The sequence below is a fragment of the Salvelinus sp. IW2-2015 genome, linkage group LG4q.1:29 (genome assembly GCF_002910315.2).
Source record: "Salvelinus sp. IW2-2015 linkage group LG4q.1:29, ASM291031v2, whole genome shotgun sequence".
Classification (NCBI taxonomy): domain Eukaryota; kingdom Metazoa; phylum Chordata; class Actinopteri; order Salmoniformes; family Salmonidae; genus Salvelinus; species Salvelinus sp. IW2-2015.
Genome location: NC_036842.1, coordinates 42,219,297 through 42,234,536, shown reverse-complemented (window position 1 = coordinate 42,234,536; position 15,240 = coordinate 42,219,297). Strand labels below are relative to the sequence as shown.

General features: G+C 44.3%; 1 protein-coding gene across 1 annotated transcript in view; it reads left to right on the top strand.

The window, feature by feature from the left end:
* The window catches only part of mrpl23 (mitochondrial ribosomal protein L23), a 100,437-nt gene extending 85,673 nt beyond the window's left edge, over positions 1-14,764 (top strand). Inside the window, exon 5 of the mRNA XM_023984714.2 lies at positions 14,284-14,764. Within this exon, the coding sequence (XP_023840482.1) occupies positions 14,284-14,448 (165 nt within the window). The 3' untranslated portion in view covers positions 14,449-14,764. The remainder of the gene's footprint in view (positions 1-14,283) is intronic.
* Positions 14,765-15,240: the final 476 nt, after the last annotated feature.

The following is a 15,240-nucleotide window of genomic DNA, read 5'->3' as shown; positions in this document are numbered from 1 at the left end:
MATCTAATGACTCTGCCTCCTCGCAGCAAAATCTGCAGAGCAGGGTAGATTGTATCCCCCCATATATATAACATTCTATTGGTTGCAAGAATTTTGTATAATAATTTAAATTGAAAAATGTGAAAGTTTTGCGTGTCAATTCATAAACCATGTGCCATGGAATCGGTTCGTCGAAAATCTCTTCCCAACTATTTAGCAATTTAAATTAAATTGGTATATGTTTTTATTCATCACCATTTTCTTTAACCATTTATGGTCTTTAATGCAGGGCAGACAGACAAGTTCCTTACTTTTTCCCCCTTCTACTTGCCTCTTCTGTTTTTTTGGTAATGCTGCAATTAGTTGGTTGTAATTTTGGGTAGAGCAGACATTTCCATATGTCTGTGTTAGCTGCATGTGTCACACAACTCCACCAGTCCTATTTATGATATAATTTACAAAAATTATACCTTTAAAACATTTTTTTTATTGAATATATATATCTTTTTTTATCAATTAGTATATTTGAGTTTAACCACAATATTAGTTGTATTATTTGTTCTGTCTTTTCAGGTGGATTAAACTGAAATTGCAACCAACTTTCTAAGGCGTGTTGAAAAAATAGCAATATTTTGGAGTTGATTCCCTTTTCAAATAACCGAAAGTGAGCAGTTGTAATCTGAATAAAGGGAAAAAGGCCATTCTTGAACATGGGGTGAGACATTCTTACTAATTTACTAGAGAACCATTTTGGATTTAAGTATAATTTTTCTATGACTGATGCGTTTAGTGAGAGGTCTAATGTTTTAATATTTAATAATTTCCGCCCTCCGAATTCATATTCATTATATAAATAGACACTTTTAATTTTATCTGGCTTACCATTCCAAATAAAATGGGGTATTTTTTGTTCATATAATTTAAAAAGCAGGTCACTAGGTGTAGGCAAAACCATAAGAAAATAGGTAAACTGTGATATGACTAAAGAGTTAATCTGGGGGATTTTTCCACAAATAGACAGGTATTTTCCTTTCCATGGTAGCAAGATCTCATATATTTTTGCAAACTTTCTATAAAAATGTATTATAGTGAGATCATTTTTTTCGTTCGGGATTTCTATACTGATTATGTCCACATCCCCGTCAAACCATTTTATTGGTAAACTTCATGGTAATGTAAAGTTGCATTTTTTTGTGATCCAATACGTAATCATTGTCATAAATCATACTTATCATAATTTGTTTTTAAACCAGAGGTTAGCAAAAGTTTCTAGATCCTCTATGTGGCTGTGGAGCGATTCTAATTGTGGTTTTTAAAGAAAACATGAATCATCAGCGTACAATGACACCTTTGTTTTTAAGCCATGGATTTCTAATCCCTTAATATTATTGTTGGATCTCATTTTAACAGCTAACATTTTGATGGCAATAATAAATAGATATGTTGATAGTGGACAACCTTGTTTTACTCCTCTTGACAGTTTAAAACTTCCTGAGATGTAGCGAGTATTTACTATTTTACACATAAGGTTACTATACATAACTTTAACCCATTTTATAAGAGATTCTCCAAAATTGAAATATTCTAGGCATTGATATATAAACTCCAGTCGTAAGTTTTATCAAAAGCCTTTTCAAAATTAGCTATGAAAACCAGGCCTGGTTTCCCCGATATTTCATAGTATTATATTGTTTCCAGTACTTCTCTTATATTATCTCCAAGGTTTCATCCATGTAAAAAAAACTAATTAGGATGAATAATATCTGACAATGCCTTTTTAATTTTATGCGCCATGCATTTAGCTAGAATTTTTGCATCACAACACTGAAGTTTAAGAGGCTTCCCATTTTGGATTTTATATATTCCACTTGGATCCTGTTTCAGTAATAATGAAATCAGACCTTCTTGTTGCATGTTTGATAATCTACCGTTTATATAGGAGTGCTAATAATGGTCCTCTGAGTATATACAAAAAAAAGTTTGGTATACTTCCACTGGTATGCCATCCAGCCCTGGAGTATTCCCAGCATAGGCTTTAATTGCATCAAGAAGTTCCTCTGTAATTTTGCCTTCACATGAGTCTTTCTGTACAGATGTTAATTTTACATTATTAATAGAAAAGAAAACCATCAATTAGCTTCGGTTAGTGGAGACGGAGGAGACTGAAACGAAAACATATTCTTAAAGTATTTTACTTCTTCTTTKAAAATATAATTTGGTGAATCGTGTGGTTCCATTTGTAACAAGTTTCAATAAAAAACGTTGGTACCATTTCTATGTTGAAGCTTGAAAAAMAATTTGGTGCATTTTTCCCCATATTCCACCTAGTTCGCTTTATTTTTTTATAATATATTACACTGGATCTTTCTTGAATAAGTACCTCCATTTCTTTTTGTTTTTCCTCTAACTTATTCTGTGCCTCTGTGGTACAGCTTTTATTGCTATCTATCTGTACTGTTAGTCCTTCAATTTCCTTTGTTAATATGCACTCTCTTGATCTAAATTGCTTTAGTTTTATAGATGAGTACTGAATTGCATGGTCTCTAAAGGAACAATTAGAACTGTCCCATACAATAAGGGGATCTGTTGTACATATGTTATGTCGGGAAAATGTCAGTTCTAAATTCTTCTGTCCTTGTTATAAACAAGGAATCACCCAGTAGGCTTGATTCAATTTCCAATATCCTCGCCCACGTGGAAATTCTGTAAGAGTAATATATATGCCAGTTATGTGACGGTCCGACCGCATTCTGTCCCCTATRAACACTTTTTAAACTTTTGGTGCCAGAGATAATGACATAAGAAAGTAATCAAGACGACTAGCTTGATTAAGCCTCAGCCATGTATATCTCACTAGGTCAGGGTATTTAAGCCTCCATGTATCCACTAATTCCAATATATCCATGACATTCATAATTTCTWAAGTGCCTGGGGGTGATAGTTTGTAGTGTGATTTCCTTTCCGGTCCATAGAGGTATTTAAGACCGTATTAAAATCCCCCACCATAATAATAGAGTCTAGTGTTGCTTGTAGAGTTGATAAATTCTTATACAGTGAGGGGAAAAAGTATTTGATCCCCTGCTGATTTTGTACGTTTGCCCACTGACAAAGAAATTATCAGTCTATAATTTTAATGGTAGGTTTATTTGAACAGTGAGAAACAGAATAACAACAAAAAAACMGAAAAACGCATGTCAAAAATGTTATAAATTGATTTGCATTTTAATGAGGGAAATAAGTATTTGAKCCCTCTGCAAAACATGACTTAGTACTTGGTGGCAAAACCCTTGTTGGCAATCAGAGGTCAGACGTTTCTTGTAGTTGGCCACCCGGTTTGCACACATCTCAGGAGGGATTTTGTCCCACTCCTCTTTGCAGATCTTCTCCAAGTCATTAAGGTTTCGACGTTTGGCAACTCGAACCTTCAGCTCCCTCCACAGATTTTCTATGGGATTAAGGTCTGGAGACTGGCTAGGCCACTCCAGGACCTTAATGTGCTTCTTCTTGAGCCACTCCTTTGTTGCCTTGGCCGTGTGTTTTGGGTCATTGTCATGCTGGAATACTCATCCACGACCCATTTTCAATGCCCTGGCTGAGGGAAGGAGGTTCTCACCCAAGATTTGACGGTACATGACCCCGTCCATTGTCCCTTTTGATGTGGTGAAGTTGTCCTTTCCCCTTAGCAGAAAAACACCCCCAAAGCATAATGTTTCCACCTCCATGTTTGACGGTGGGGATGGTGTTCTTGGGGTCAAAGGCAGCATTCCTCCTCCTCCAAACACGGCGAGTTGAGTTGATGCCAAAGAGCTCCATTTTGGTCTAATCTGACCACAACACTTTCACCCAGTTGTCCTCTGAATCATTCAGATGTTCATTGGCAAACTTCAGACGGGCATGTATATGTGCTTTCTTGAGCAGGGGACCTTGCGGGCGCTGCAGGATTTCAGTCCTTCACGGCGTAGTGTGTTACCAATTATTTTCTTGATGACTATGGTCCCAGCTGCCTTGAGATCATTSACAAGATCCTCCCATGTAGTTCTGGGCTGATTCCTCCATTCTCATGATCAATGCAACTCCACGAGGTGAGATCTTGCATGGAGCCCCAGGCCGAGGGAGATTGACAGTTCTTTTGTGTTTCTTCCATTTGTGAATAATCGCACCAACTGTTGTCACCTTCTCACCAAGCTGCTTGGCGATGGTCTTGTAGCCCATTCCAGCCTTGTGTAGGTCTACAATCTTGTCTTGGAGAGCTCTTTGGTCTTGGCCATGGTGGAGAGTTTGGAATCTGATTGATTGATTGATTCTGTGGACAGGTGTCTTTTATACAGGTAACAAGCTGAGATTAGGAGCACTCCCTTTAAGAGTGTGCTCCTAATCTCAGCTCYTTACCTGTATAAAAGACACCTGGGAGCCAGAAATCTTTTTGATTGAGAAGGGGTCAAATACTTATTTCCCTCATTAAAATGCAAATCAATTTCTAACATTTTTTACATGTGTTTTTCTGGATTTTTTTGTTGTTATTCTGTCTCTCACTGTTCAAATAAACCTGCCATTAAAATTATAGACTGATAATTTCTTTGTCAGTGGGCAAACGTCCAAAATCAGCAGGGGATAAAATACTTTTTTCCCTCACTGTATATATTTTCAAAGAAGGTTGGATCATCATTATTTGGACAGTATTGGTTAATAAGCCATATCTGTTTATTGTCCAATAACATATTTAAAATCATCCATCTACCTTGAGGATCTGTTTGGACAATTTGCACATTTGGATCAAAATTTCTGTTAATTATTATCATCACCCCTTTTGAATTTCTTTGCCCATGGGAGAAATATATTTCAACCCACCAACCCCAGTTCTTTTTCCACAAAACTTCATCTAAAATTGTTGAATGAGTTTCCTGTAAACAATAGATATTATATTCATTCTCTTTTTGCCAGGCAAATACTGATCATCTTTTCTTATCTGCTAAGCCATTACAATTATAACTGGCTATACTTATTTCACCACTTACCATAATGAGACACAGGTTTCAATTCTATTTATCAAAATATATGTTTGTAAATGTACCAGTAAAAAATAACATMATGATTGAGTGTCTATATAGCTGTACCATGATATTTGCATTGCTATTAAGTAAACCTCCAATTGGTCCCCCCTATTCCACCCGCTTAAAGCCCTCCTCATCCCGAGTTGGGTTGTCATCCCAATGCCCGGCAGACCGCCCCTGACCCCCCCAGATCACATAGCCCCGGAGAGACCAGGACCTATCCTTCGAAAATAGCACACAGTCCCACCCACAGAACAGAAGCAGATCAACCGTCAAAAGCATTTCCATCGCCCTCACCTCGATTTGTATTTTATATAATTAGCTATTAATATTTGTAGTAATGTAGGCAATTTATGCAAAGGGTTTTTACCTCTCACCAGTCTTGCCGTTACCAAAATGACATTATGGCAAGCAATTATTATATTAGCAAACAATTATTGTGAATCATCCTATATTGTCCCTAACATSTTTTACTCCCTCGCAACAGTTGTGCGATACACACACACACACATACACACTCAACCCCTTTCCCCCACAACAACCATCAGTTGCACCATCCCAGAGCCCAACTCAAGAAAGGTCTTGATTTACGAATGCACTATTATCTTGATTTCCTTTAGTTTTTTTCCCCTCACCAGTCTCTGCATGTCTGCTCCCCCCCTCTTCTCCGAGCAGAGCATCTAGGCATGTACAAATGCAACTCTAGAGCCAGTGCTGTTGTTCCTTCAGACAAGCATGCATCAAAGCGTTGTTTATTTGCACAATGTCTCTCATTCACATTCGCTTGTAAATGTCCTAACTTACCAAAAATGACATTCGGTAGCTCCTACCTATATATGTATAACTCTGTGTGCTGGTTTGCCTGTCTTGGCAATTGTTTATTTTCGTTTGTGCTCGTAAGCATTTTTAGCTAGCAGCCTCCATGGAAATACGCTATTGCTTGTACAGAGTTTGTTAGCGCTCTGGTAATAGATGCCCAATGGGCTTTTTTTGCCGCGTTGAAAGTCTCTGAGCTCTTCAGCAAGGCCTTTCTACTGCCAATGTTTGTCTATGGAGATTGCATGACTGTGTGCTTGATTTTATACACCTGTCAGCAACAGGTGTGGCTGAAATAGCAAAATCCACTAATTTGGCAACATGCAAGATATGATTTTTAGGCCATATTGCCCAGCCCTAACTGCAGGCACACAGGCAGGTAGGCGTGGTAAGCTAGATACTTTAAGCTGTAACAGCTGTAACAGACTGCCCTGGAGCCTAATGCATCCTAGCCCAGAGATGTGCTGGTGTAGCGTACCAACTAAATAATATATAACCTCCTGAGAGAGAGGAGAGAGAGGGAGACTGGTGTGTGTGAGAGAGACTGTGGGGTGTGTGTTGTGTGTGTGTGTGTGAGAGAGAGAGACTGAGACTGTGTGTTGTGAGAGAAAGACTGTGAGACTGTGTGTGTGTGTGAGAGAGGGGGGGGAGAGACTGTCTGAGAGACTGTCTGTGTGAGAGCGAGAGACTGTCTGTGTGAGAGGGATAGAGACTTTGCTTTATCGACTTCCATTCTATTTGGCATACAGGACTGTTCTACAAAGTTATTGAAAGTGGTGTAGGGGGTAAAACATATGAACCATTGAATTAAATCAATGTATACTGGCAATACGTGCAGCATTAAAATTGGCAAGAAAATAACAGAAATCTGAGCCCTGCACTGTAACGCTCGTCTGTTGAAGAAGGAGTGGACCAAAGCGCAGGGTGGTACGTGTTCATAATATTTTAATAAATTAGAAGACTTGAACAAAAATAACAAAGAGACAAACGAACAGTTCTGTAAGGTAACTAAACTAAACAGAAAACTACCCACAAACACAGGTGGGAAAAAAGGCTACCTAAGTATGATTCTCAATCAGAGACAACGATAGACAGCTGCCTCTGATTGAGAACCACACCCGGCCAAACACAAAGAAAATAGAAAACATAGAAATAAAGAAACTGGAATGCCCACCCTAGTCACATCCTGGCCTAACCAAAATAGAGAATAAAAGCCTCTCTATGGCCAGGGCGTGACAGTACACCGGGGGGGTGTACTGTCACCCCCCCAAACCTGACTCTAAAGGGGAGTGTCCGGGTGGGCTTCCTTTACTGCGGCGGCTCTGGTGTGGGACGTAGACCCCCCTCCGCCTCTGGCTCACCCCACTTTGGTGCCGGCCCCGGACTGGGGACCCTCGTAGCGGGACGTCGCTGGAGGCTCCGGACTGGAGGCCGTCGCAGGAGGCTCCGGACTGGGGATCGTCGCTGGAGGCCTGGTCCTTGGAGGAGGCACTGGATGGACCGGGCTGTGGAGGAGTACTGGAGATCTGGTGCGTATCCCTGGCACCACTCCTCCCGGCTGAATGCCCACTTTAGCCCGGCACCTCCAGAGCGCAGGCACAGGTCGAACAGGGCTGTGGGGGGAGTACTGGAGATCTGGTGCTTAACACGTGCACCTCTCCTCTTTGCTGCATGCCCACTTTAGCCCGGCACGTGCGGGAAGCTGGAACCGGCCGCACTGGGTTCTCCTGGCGAACTGGGGATCGTAGCGCTGGCGCAGGATAACCCGGGCCGAGGAGGCGCACTGGAGACCAGGAGCGCTGAGCCGGCACCACCCTACCTGGCTGGATACCCCTCTTTACGCGGCAGGTACGGAGAGCATGTACTGCACGCACCAGGCTATGACTTTGTACTGAAGGCACGGTGCGTAAAACCGGAAAACATGGCACTGGAACCGTCCCCAACTCCGCTCGCCAACCCGTGTGTCCCCCCAACATTTTTATTGGGGCTGCCTCTCGTGCCTGGTTCGAAGACTTGCCTCCTCATACCGTCGCCTCTCAGCTTTAGCTGCTTCCAGTTCCTCTTTCGGACGGCGATATTCCCCAGCCTGCCTCCCAAGGTCCTTTCCCGTCCAGGATTTCCAAGAATCCTGAACCCTCTCCACCTCACCACGCTGCTTGGTCCACTTGTGGTGGTTAGTTCTGTAACGCTCGTCTGACGAAGGAGTGGACCAAAGCTCAGCGTAGTACGTGTTCATAATATTTTAATTAATTAGAACACTTGAACAAAAATAACAGAGACAAACGAACAGTTCTGTAAGGTAACTAAACTAAACAGAAAACAACTACCCACAAACACAGGTGGGAAAAAGGCTACCTAAGTATGATTCTCAATCAGAGACAACGATAGACAGCTGCTTCTGATTGAGAACCACACCCGGCCAAACACAAAGAAAATAGAAAACATAGAAAGAAATAAACTAGAATGCTATCTGGCCCTAAATCGACAGTACACCGTGGCTAACTATTTGACCATGGTTACTGATCAAAACCTTAGAAAAACCTTGACAAAGTACAGGCTCAGTGAGCACAGCCTTGCCATTGAGAAGGGTAGACACAGGAAAACCTGGCTCCCTGTAGAGGAAAGGCTGTGCAACCACTGCACAACAGCAGAACCTGAGACAGAGCTGCATTTCCTGACAAAATGTCAAAAATATAAAACAATTAGTGTCATTTTCCCAAATTTGAAACCCTTATTGAAGGTTTCAAAGACCTCTCTGATGAGGATAGGCTACCCGTCCTGTTGGGGGAGGACGCAGAGAGCTGTGGGTTGGCAGCGCACTACATTGCTGCCTGCCATAAGTTGAGGGACAGTGTCTGACAGACCAACCTGCACATGTATTATTGCACATGTTATTGTTGAATGTATGGTTATTTTGACCCTTGGTTATTGTTGTCCCGTTGACAATTTTGATTCTCATTTTTATATTGTAAATATCCAAAATAAGCTTTGGCAATGTACATTGTTACGTCATGCCAATAAAGCAAATTGAATTGAATTGAATTGAGAGAGAATGTGTCTGTGTGTGTGTGTGTGTGTGAGAGAGTCTGTGTGTGTGAGAGAGAGAGAGTCTGTTGTGTGAGAGAGTCTGTGTTTGTGTGTGAGAGAGAGTCTCGTGTGTGTGAGAGAGAGAGAGTCTCTGTGTGTGAGAGAGAGAGGAGTCTCTGTGTGTGAGAGAGAGAGTCTCTGTGTGTGAGAGAGAGAGAGTCTCTGTGTGTGAGAGAGAGAGAGTCTCTGTGTGTGTGTGAGAGAGTTTGTGAGAGAGTGTCTGTGTGAGAGAGAGTGTCTGTGTGAGAGAGAGTGTCTTGTGTGTGAGAGAGAGTCTGTGTGTGAGAGAGTATGTGTGTGAGAGAGAGAGAGTATGTGTGTGAGAAGAGAGAGAGAGTAGGTGTGTGAGAGAGAGAGAGAGAGAGTATGTGTGTGAGAGAGAGAGGTATGTTGTGAGAGAGAGAGAGAAGTTATGTGTGAGAGAGAGAAGAGTCTGTGTTGAGAGAGAGAGAGTCTGTGTGTGAGAGAGAGAGAGTGTCTGTGTGAGAGAGAGAGAGTGTCTGTGTGAGAGAGAGAGAGTGTCTGTGTGAGAGAGAGAGTGTCTGTGTGTGAGAGAGAGTGTCTGTGTGTGAGAGAGAGAGAGAGAGCTGTGTGTTGAGAGACTCTGTGTGAGAGAGAGAGACTCTGTGTGTGAGAGAGAGAGAGTCTGTGTGTGAGAGAGAGAGTCTGTGTGTGAGAAAGTCTGTGTGTGTGTGAGAGAGAGAGAGTCTGTGTGGTGTGTGAGAGAGAGAGAGAGAGTGTCTGTGTGTGTGTGAGAGAGAGAGTGTCTGTGTGTGAGTGAGAGAGAGGAGAGTGTGTGTGTGGTGAGAGAGAGAGAGAGAGAGTGTCTCTGTGTGTGTGAGAGAGAGAGAGTGTCTCTGTGTGTGAGAGAGAGAAGTCTCTGTGTGTGAGAGAGAGAGAGTCTCTGTGTGTGAGAGAGAGAGAGAGAGAGAGTCTCTCTGTGTGTGAGAGAGAGAGAGTCTGTGTGTGAGAGAGAGCCTGTGTGTGAGAAGAGAGTCTGTGTGTGTGTGAGAGAGAGAGAGTGTCTTCTGTGTGTGTGTGTGTGAGAGAGAGAGAGAGAGGTGTGTGTCTCTGTGGTGTGAGAGAGAGAGTGTCTCTGTGTGTGAGAGAGAGAGTGTCTGTGTGTGAGAGAGAGAGAGTGTCTATGTGTGAGAGAGAGAGAGTGTCTATGTGTGAGAGAGAGAGAGTGTCTCTGTGGTGTGTGAGAGAGAGAGTGTCTCTGTGTGTGTGAGAGAGAGAGAGTGTCTCTGTGTGTGTGAGAGAGAGAGAGAGTGTCTCTGTGTGTGTGAGAGAGAGAGAGTGTCTCTGTCTGTGTGTGAGAGAGAGAGAGTGTCTCTGTGTGTGTGAGAGAGAGAGAGTGTCTCTGTGTGTGTGAGAGAAGAGAGAGTGTCTCTGTGTGTGTGAGAGAGAGAGAGAGTGTCTCTGTGTGTGTGAGAGAGAGGAGAGGAGTGTCTGTCTGTGTGTGAGAGAGAGAGAGTGTCTGTGTGTGTGAGAGTGTCTGTGTGTGTGAGAGAGAGAGAGAGTGTGTGTGAGAGAGTCTCTGTGTGTGAGAGAGAGAGAGTGTCTGTGTGTGAGAGAGTGTCTCTGTGTGTGAGAGAGAGAGAGAGATGTCTCTGTGTGTGAGAGAGAGAGAGAGTGTCTCTGTGTGTGAGAGAGAGAGAGAGAGAGGAGTGTCTCTGTGTGTGGAGAAGAGAGAGAGAGAGAGCGTCTCTGTGCGTGAGAGAGAGAGAGAGAGAGTCTCTGTGTGTGAGAGAGAGAGAGAGTGTGTGTGAGAGAGAGTGTCTATGTGTGTGTGTGAGAGAGTGTCTATGTGTGTGTGTGAGAGAGTGTCTATGTGTGTGTGAGAGAGAGAGTGTCTATGTGTGTGTGAGAGAGAGAGTGTCTGTGTGTGAGAGAGAGAGAGTGTCTGTGTGTGAGAGAGAGAGAGAGTCTCTGTGTGTGTGAGAGAGAGAGTCTCTGTGTGTGAGAGAAGTGCTTGTGTGAGAGAGAGGTGTCTGTGTGTGAGAGAGAGAGTGTCTGTGTGTGAGAGAGAGAGTGTCTGTGTGTGTGTGAGAGAGAGAGAGAGAGTGTCTATGGTGTGTGTGAGGAGAGAGAGAGAGTGTCTATGTGTGTGAGAGAGAGAGAGAGTGTCTCTGTATGAGAGAGAGAAGAGTGTCTGTGTGTGTGAGAGAGAGAGAGAGTGTCTATGTGTGTGTGAGAGAGAGAGTGTCTATGTGTGTGTGAGAGAGAGAGTGTCTATGTGTGTGTGAGAGAGAGAGAGTCTCTGTGTGTGTGAGATAGAGAGTCTCTGTGTGGTGTGAGAGAGAGAGTCTCTGTGTGTGTGAGAGAGAGAGTCTCTGTGTGTGAGAGAGAGTCTCTGTGTGTGAGAGAGAGTGTCTGTGTGTGAGAGAGAGAGTGTCTGTGTGTGAGAGAGAGAGTGTCTGTGTGTGAGAGAGAGAGTGTCTGTGTGTGAGAGAGAGTGTGTTGTGAGAGAGAGTGTGTGTGAGAGAGTCTCTGTGTTGTGAGAGAGAGAAGTGTATGTGTGTGAGAGAGAGAGTCTCTGTGTGTGAGAGAGAGAGAGTCTCTGTGTGTGAGAGAGAAGAGAGTGCTTTGTGTTGTAGAGAGAGAGAGAGTGTCTGTGTGTGAGAGAGAGAGAGTCTCTGTGTGTGAGAGAGAGAGAGTCTCTGTGTGTGAGAGAGAGAGAGTCTCTTGTGTGAGAGAGAGGAGAGTATCTGTGTGTGTGAGAGAGAAGAGTGTGTTGTAGAGAGAGTGTTGTGTGAGAGAGAGAGAGTGTCTGTTGTGTGAGAGGAGAGAGGAGTTCTGGTTGTGAGAGAGAGAGAGTCTTGTGTGTTGAGAGAGAGAGAGTGCGTGTAGAGCGGAGAGTGTCTGTGTCGTGAGAGAGAGAGAGTCTCTGTGTGGAGAGAGAGTCTCTTGTGTGTGTAGAGCTTGTGTAATGCTGGAGGAGAGAGAGTCTCTGTGTGTGTGAGAAGAGAGAGATAGTCTGCTTGTGTGTGAGAGAGATGCTTGCTATTTTGGGCAAGCCAAAATGCAGTGCTATCTGGCCCTAAATCGACACTACACCGTGGCTAAATATTTGACCATGGTTACTGATCAAAACCTTAGAAAAACCTTGACAAAGTACAGCTCAGTGAGCACAGCCTTGCCATGAGAGGGTAGACACAGGAAAACCTGGCTCCCTGTAGAGGAAAGGCTCTGTGCAACCACAGCAGAACCTGAGACATGCTGCATTTCCTGACAAAATGTCAAAAATATAACGATTAGAATTGTGTCATTTCCCCAATTTGAACCCTTATCAAGGTTTTCAAAGACCTCTCTTGATGAGGTAGGCTCCACCCGTCCTGTTGGGGGAGGATAAGAGAGCTGTGGGTTGACAGCGCACTACATTGCTGCCTGCATAAGATGAGGGACAGTGGTCTGACAGACCAATATCCTTCACTACTGTATTTGCTCATGTTGAATGTATGGTTTATTTTGACCCTTGGTTATGTTGTCCCGTTGACAATTTTGAATCTATTATCTTAATATTGTAAATATCCAAGTAAGAGCTTGGCATATATACATTGTTACGTCATGCCAATAAGCAAAATTTAAATTGAATTGACGTGAGAGAGAGGACTTGTCTTTCTGGGTGTGGGAGAGAGGACTGTCTGTGTCTGGGAGGAGAGAGACTGGTCTGTGTCTGGGAGAGAGAGACTGTCTGTTTGAGAGAAGGACTGTCTGTGTTGAGGAGAGAGCGAGACTGTTCTGTGTCTCTGAGAGGAGAGAGACTGTCTGTTGTCTTGAGAGAGAGAGACTGTCTGTTGTGGAGAGAGAGACTGTCTGTGTCTGAGAGAGAGAGACTGTCTGTGTCTGAGAGAGAGAGACTGTCTGTGTCTGAGAGAGAGGACTGTCTGTGTCTGGGAGAGAGAGACTGTCCTGTGTCTGAGGAGAGAGAGAGACCTCGTCTCGCTGCTCTGGAGAGAGAGACTGTTGTGTTGAGAGGATGACGAGGAGCTGTCTGTGTCTAGGAGATTTCGCGGAGAGAGAGAGACCGTGTGGGAGAAGCTGTGTGGTGGAGAGAGAGAGAGAGACTGTCTGTGTCGGGGGAGAGAGAGACTGTCTGTGTCGGGAGAGAGGAGAGAGACTGTCTGTGTCTACGGGAGAGAGAGAGAGCTGGTCTGTGTCTGGGAGAGAGGAGACTGTCTGTGTGTGGGAGAGAGAGAGAGATAGACTATTGGTCTGAGGAGAGAGAGAGAGTCTCGGAGGAGGAGAGTCGAGAGAGGACTGTCTTGTCTGGGAGGAGAGAACTTCTTTGGTCTGAGGAAGCCGTCGGAGAGAGGACTGTCTGTGTCTGGGAGGCAGAGAGAGACGAGAACTGTGTGCTGGAAGACTTGGGAGAGAGAGAGAGACTGTCTGTGCTGGGATAGAGAGATGTTGTTGGATGAGGAGAGAACTGTCTGTGTCGTGGAGAGAGAGAGAGAGAGGACGTTGGTGTGGGGAGAGGGAAGATGTGAAGAGAGGACTGTCTGTGTGTGGGAGATGAAGAGAGACTGTCTGTTGTTGGGAAGAGAAGAGAGAGACTGTCTGTGTGTGGGGAGAGGAGGAGGAGACTGTCTGTGTCTGTGAGAGAGAGAGACTGTCGTTGTGGAGCAGAGAGAGAGACTGTTCTGTGTCTGGGAGAGAGAGACTGAGACCTGTCTGTTGTCTGGGAGGATGAGAGAGGAGAGAGACTGTCTGTGTTGGGAGAGAAGAGAGAGACGGACTGTCTGTGTCTGGGAGAGAGAGAGAGAGACTGTCTGTTGTCTGGGCAGAGGGAGAGAGAGACTGTCTGTGCGGGAGAGAGAGAGGAGGGACTGTCTGATGTCTGGGAGAGAGAGAGAAACTGTCTCTGGTCTGGGAGAGAGAGAGAGAGAGACTGTCTGTGTCTGGGAGAGAGAGGAGGAGATGTCTGGTGTCTGGGAGAGAGAACTGTCTGTGTCTGGGAGAGGGAGAGAGAGAGACTGTCTGTGTCTGGGAGAGAGAGACTGTCTGTGTCTGGGAGAGAGAGATTGTCTGTGTCTGGGAGAGAGAGCGAGACTGTGAGAGAGACTGTCTGTGAGAGAGAGACTGTGTCTGAGAGGGAGAGAGAAGCGAAAGCTTTGGTGATAGAGAAAGGAGTTGGTTAGTGTCTGTGTCTACGGTCTATAGCACGCAAACGTTTGTGTGTAACACCTCATGGCCCCCTGTCTTGTCGGCTAAGTGAGTAAAGACCAAGGGCTTAGGGGACAAGGGGTTGGTGGCCAGTTGCCATTTCAGATTCACCCTAGAATCTCTCACCCTAGAATCTGTCTCACCCTAGAATCTGTCTCACCCTCTCCCTCTGTGTCTCCAGGTGCAGCAGCAGACGTTTGAGTTCCCTGACATCTTCACCGAGAAGGATGTGAAGTCAGCCGAGGGCTCGGTGGAGGAGATGCAGGAGAAGTTCATGGAGGATGAGAAACAGAGGCAGAAACCGGACCTTCGCAGGGGAGGGGTCACAGAGTGGTTCGGCCTCTAGAGAGAGAGTGTGTGTGCGTTAGGAGATATGCACTGCTGGTGTGTGGGTTTGTTTGTGAGAGAGTGTTAATATTTTGTGTCATCATGTACAGATTTGTATCCGCAACAAGTCCGTTTGGTGGAAACACCACTGGTGGGAAAATGTGCATCTTTTCTTTATGCCGATTTTGGAATATTCGTATGAAAATCTGTCGCCAATTGGATGGAAACCGAGCTACTGTCATTGTACGAATGCAACATGTGACCAATAGCTGTTCAGACATAATATTAATTGCTGAAATTACAATGGAAAATAATTAAAATAAGGTTTTTCAACATTTGAGACATTCTCTGTTGTCAGGTAACACCACTTATACCAGTGTTGACCGACCCTCCTCCTGGAGAACTAATGGGTGTCTGGGATTTTGCTCTGAACCTGCTGTAAACACACCCGATTCAACAAGCCACTGTTTTAATGAGAGTAGCTGAATCCTGCTGATCAACTGTCAAATCAGTTGTGTCAGAGCAGAGCTAGAACAAAACCCTGCACCCCCTAGTCGTTTTCAAACAGGAGGGTTGGCCACCTCTCCCTGAAGGACAAGGCTACTGTGTGGGGAATGTGTTTTCAGTGCTTCTCAATCTGTCTGTGTGAGTGTTTTACCGTACGATTCAGTTCACCTCAATCTGTCTGTTTGAGTGTTTTACCGTACGATTCAGTTCACCTCAATCTGTCTGTGTGAGTGTTTGACCGTACGATTCAGTTCACCTCAATCTGTCTGTGTGAGTGTTTGACCATACGATTCAGTTCACCTCA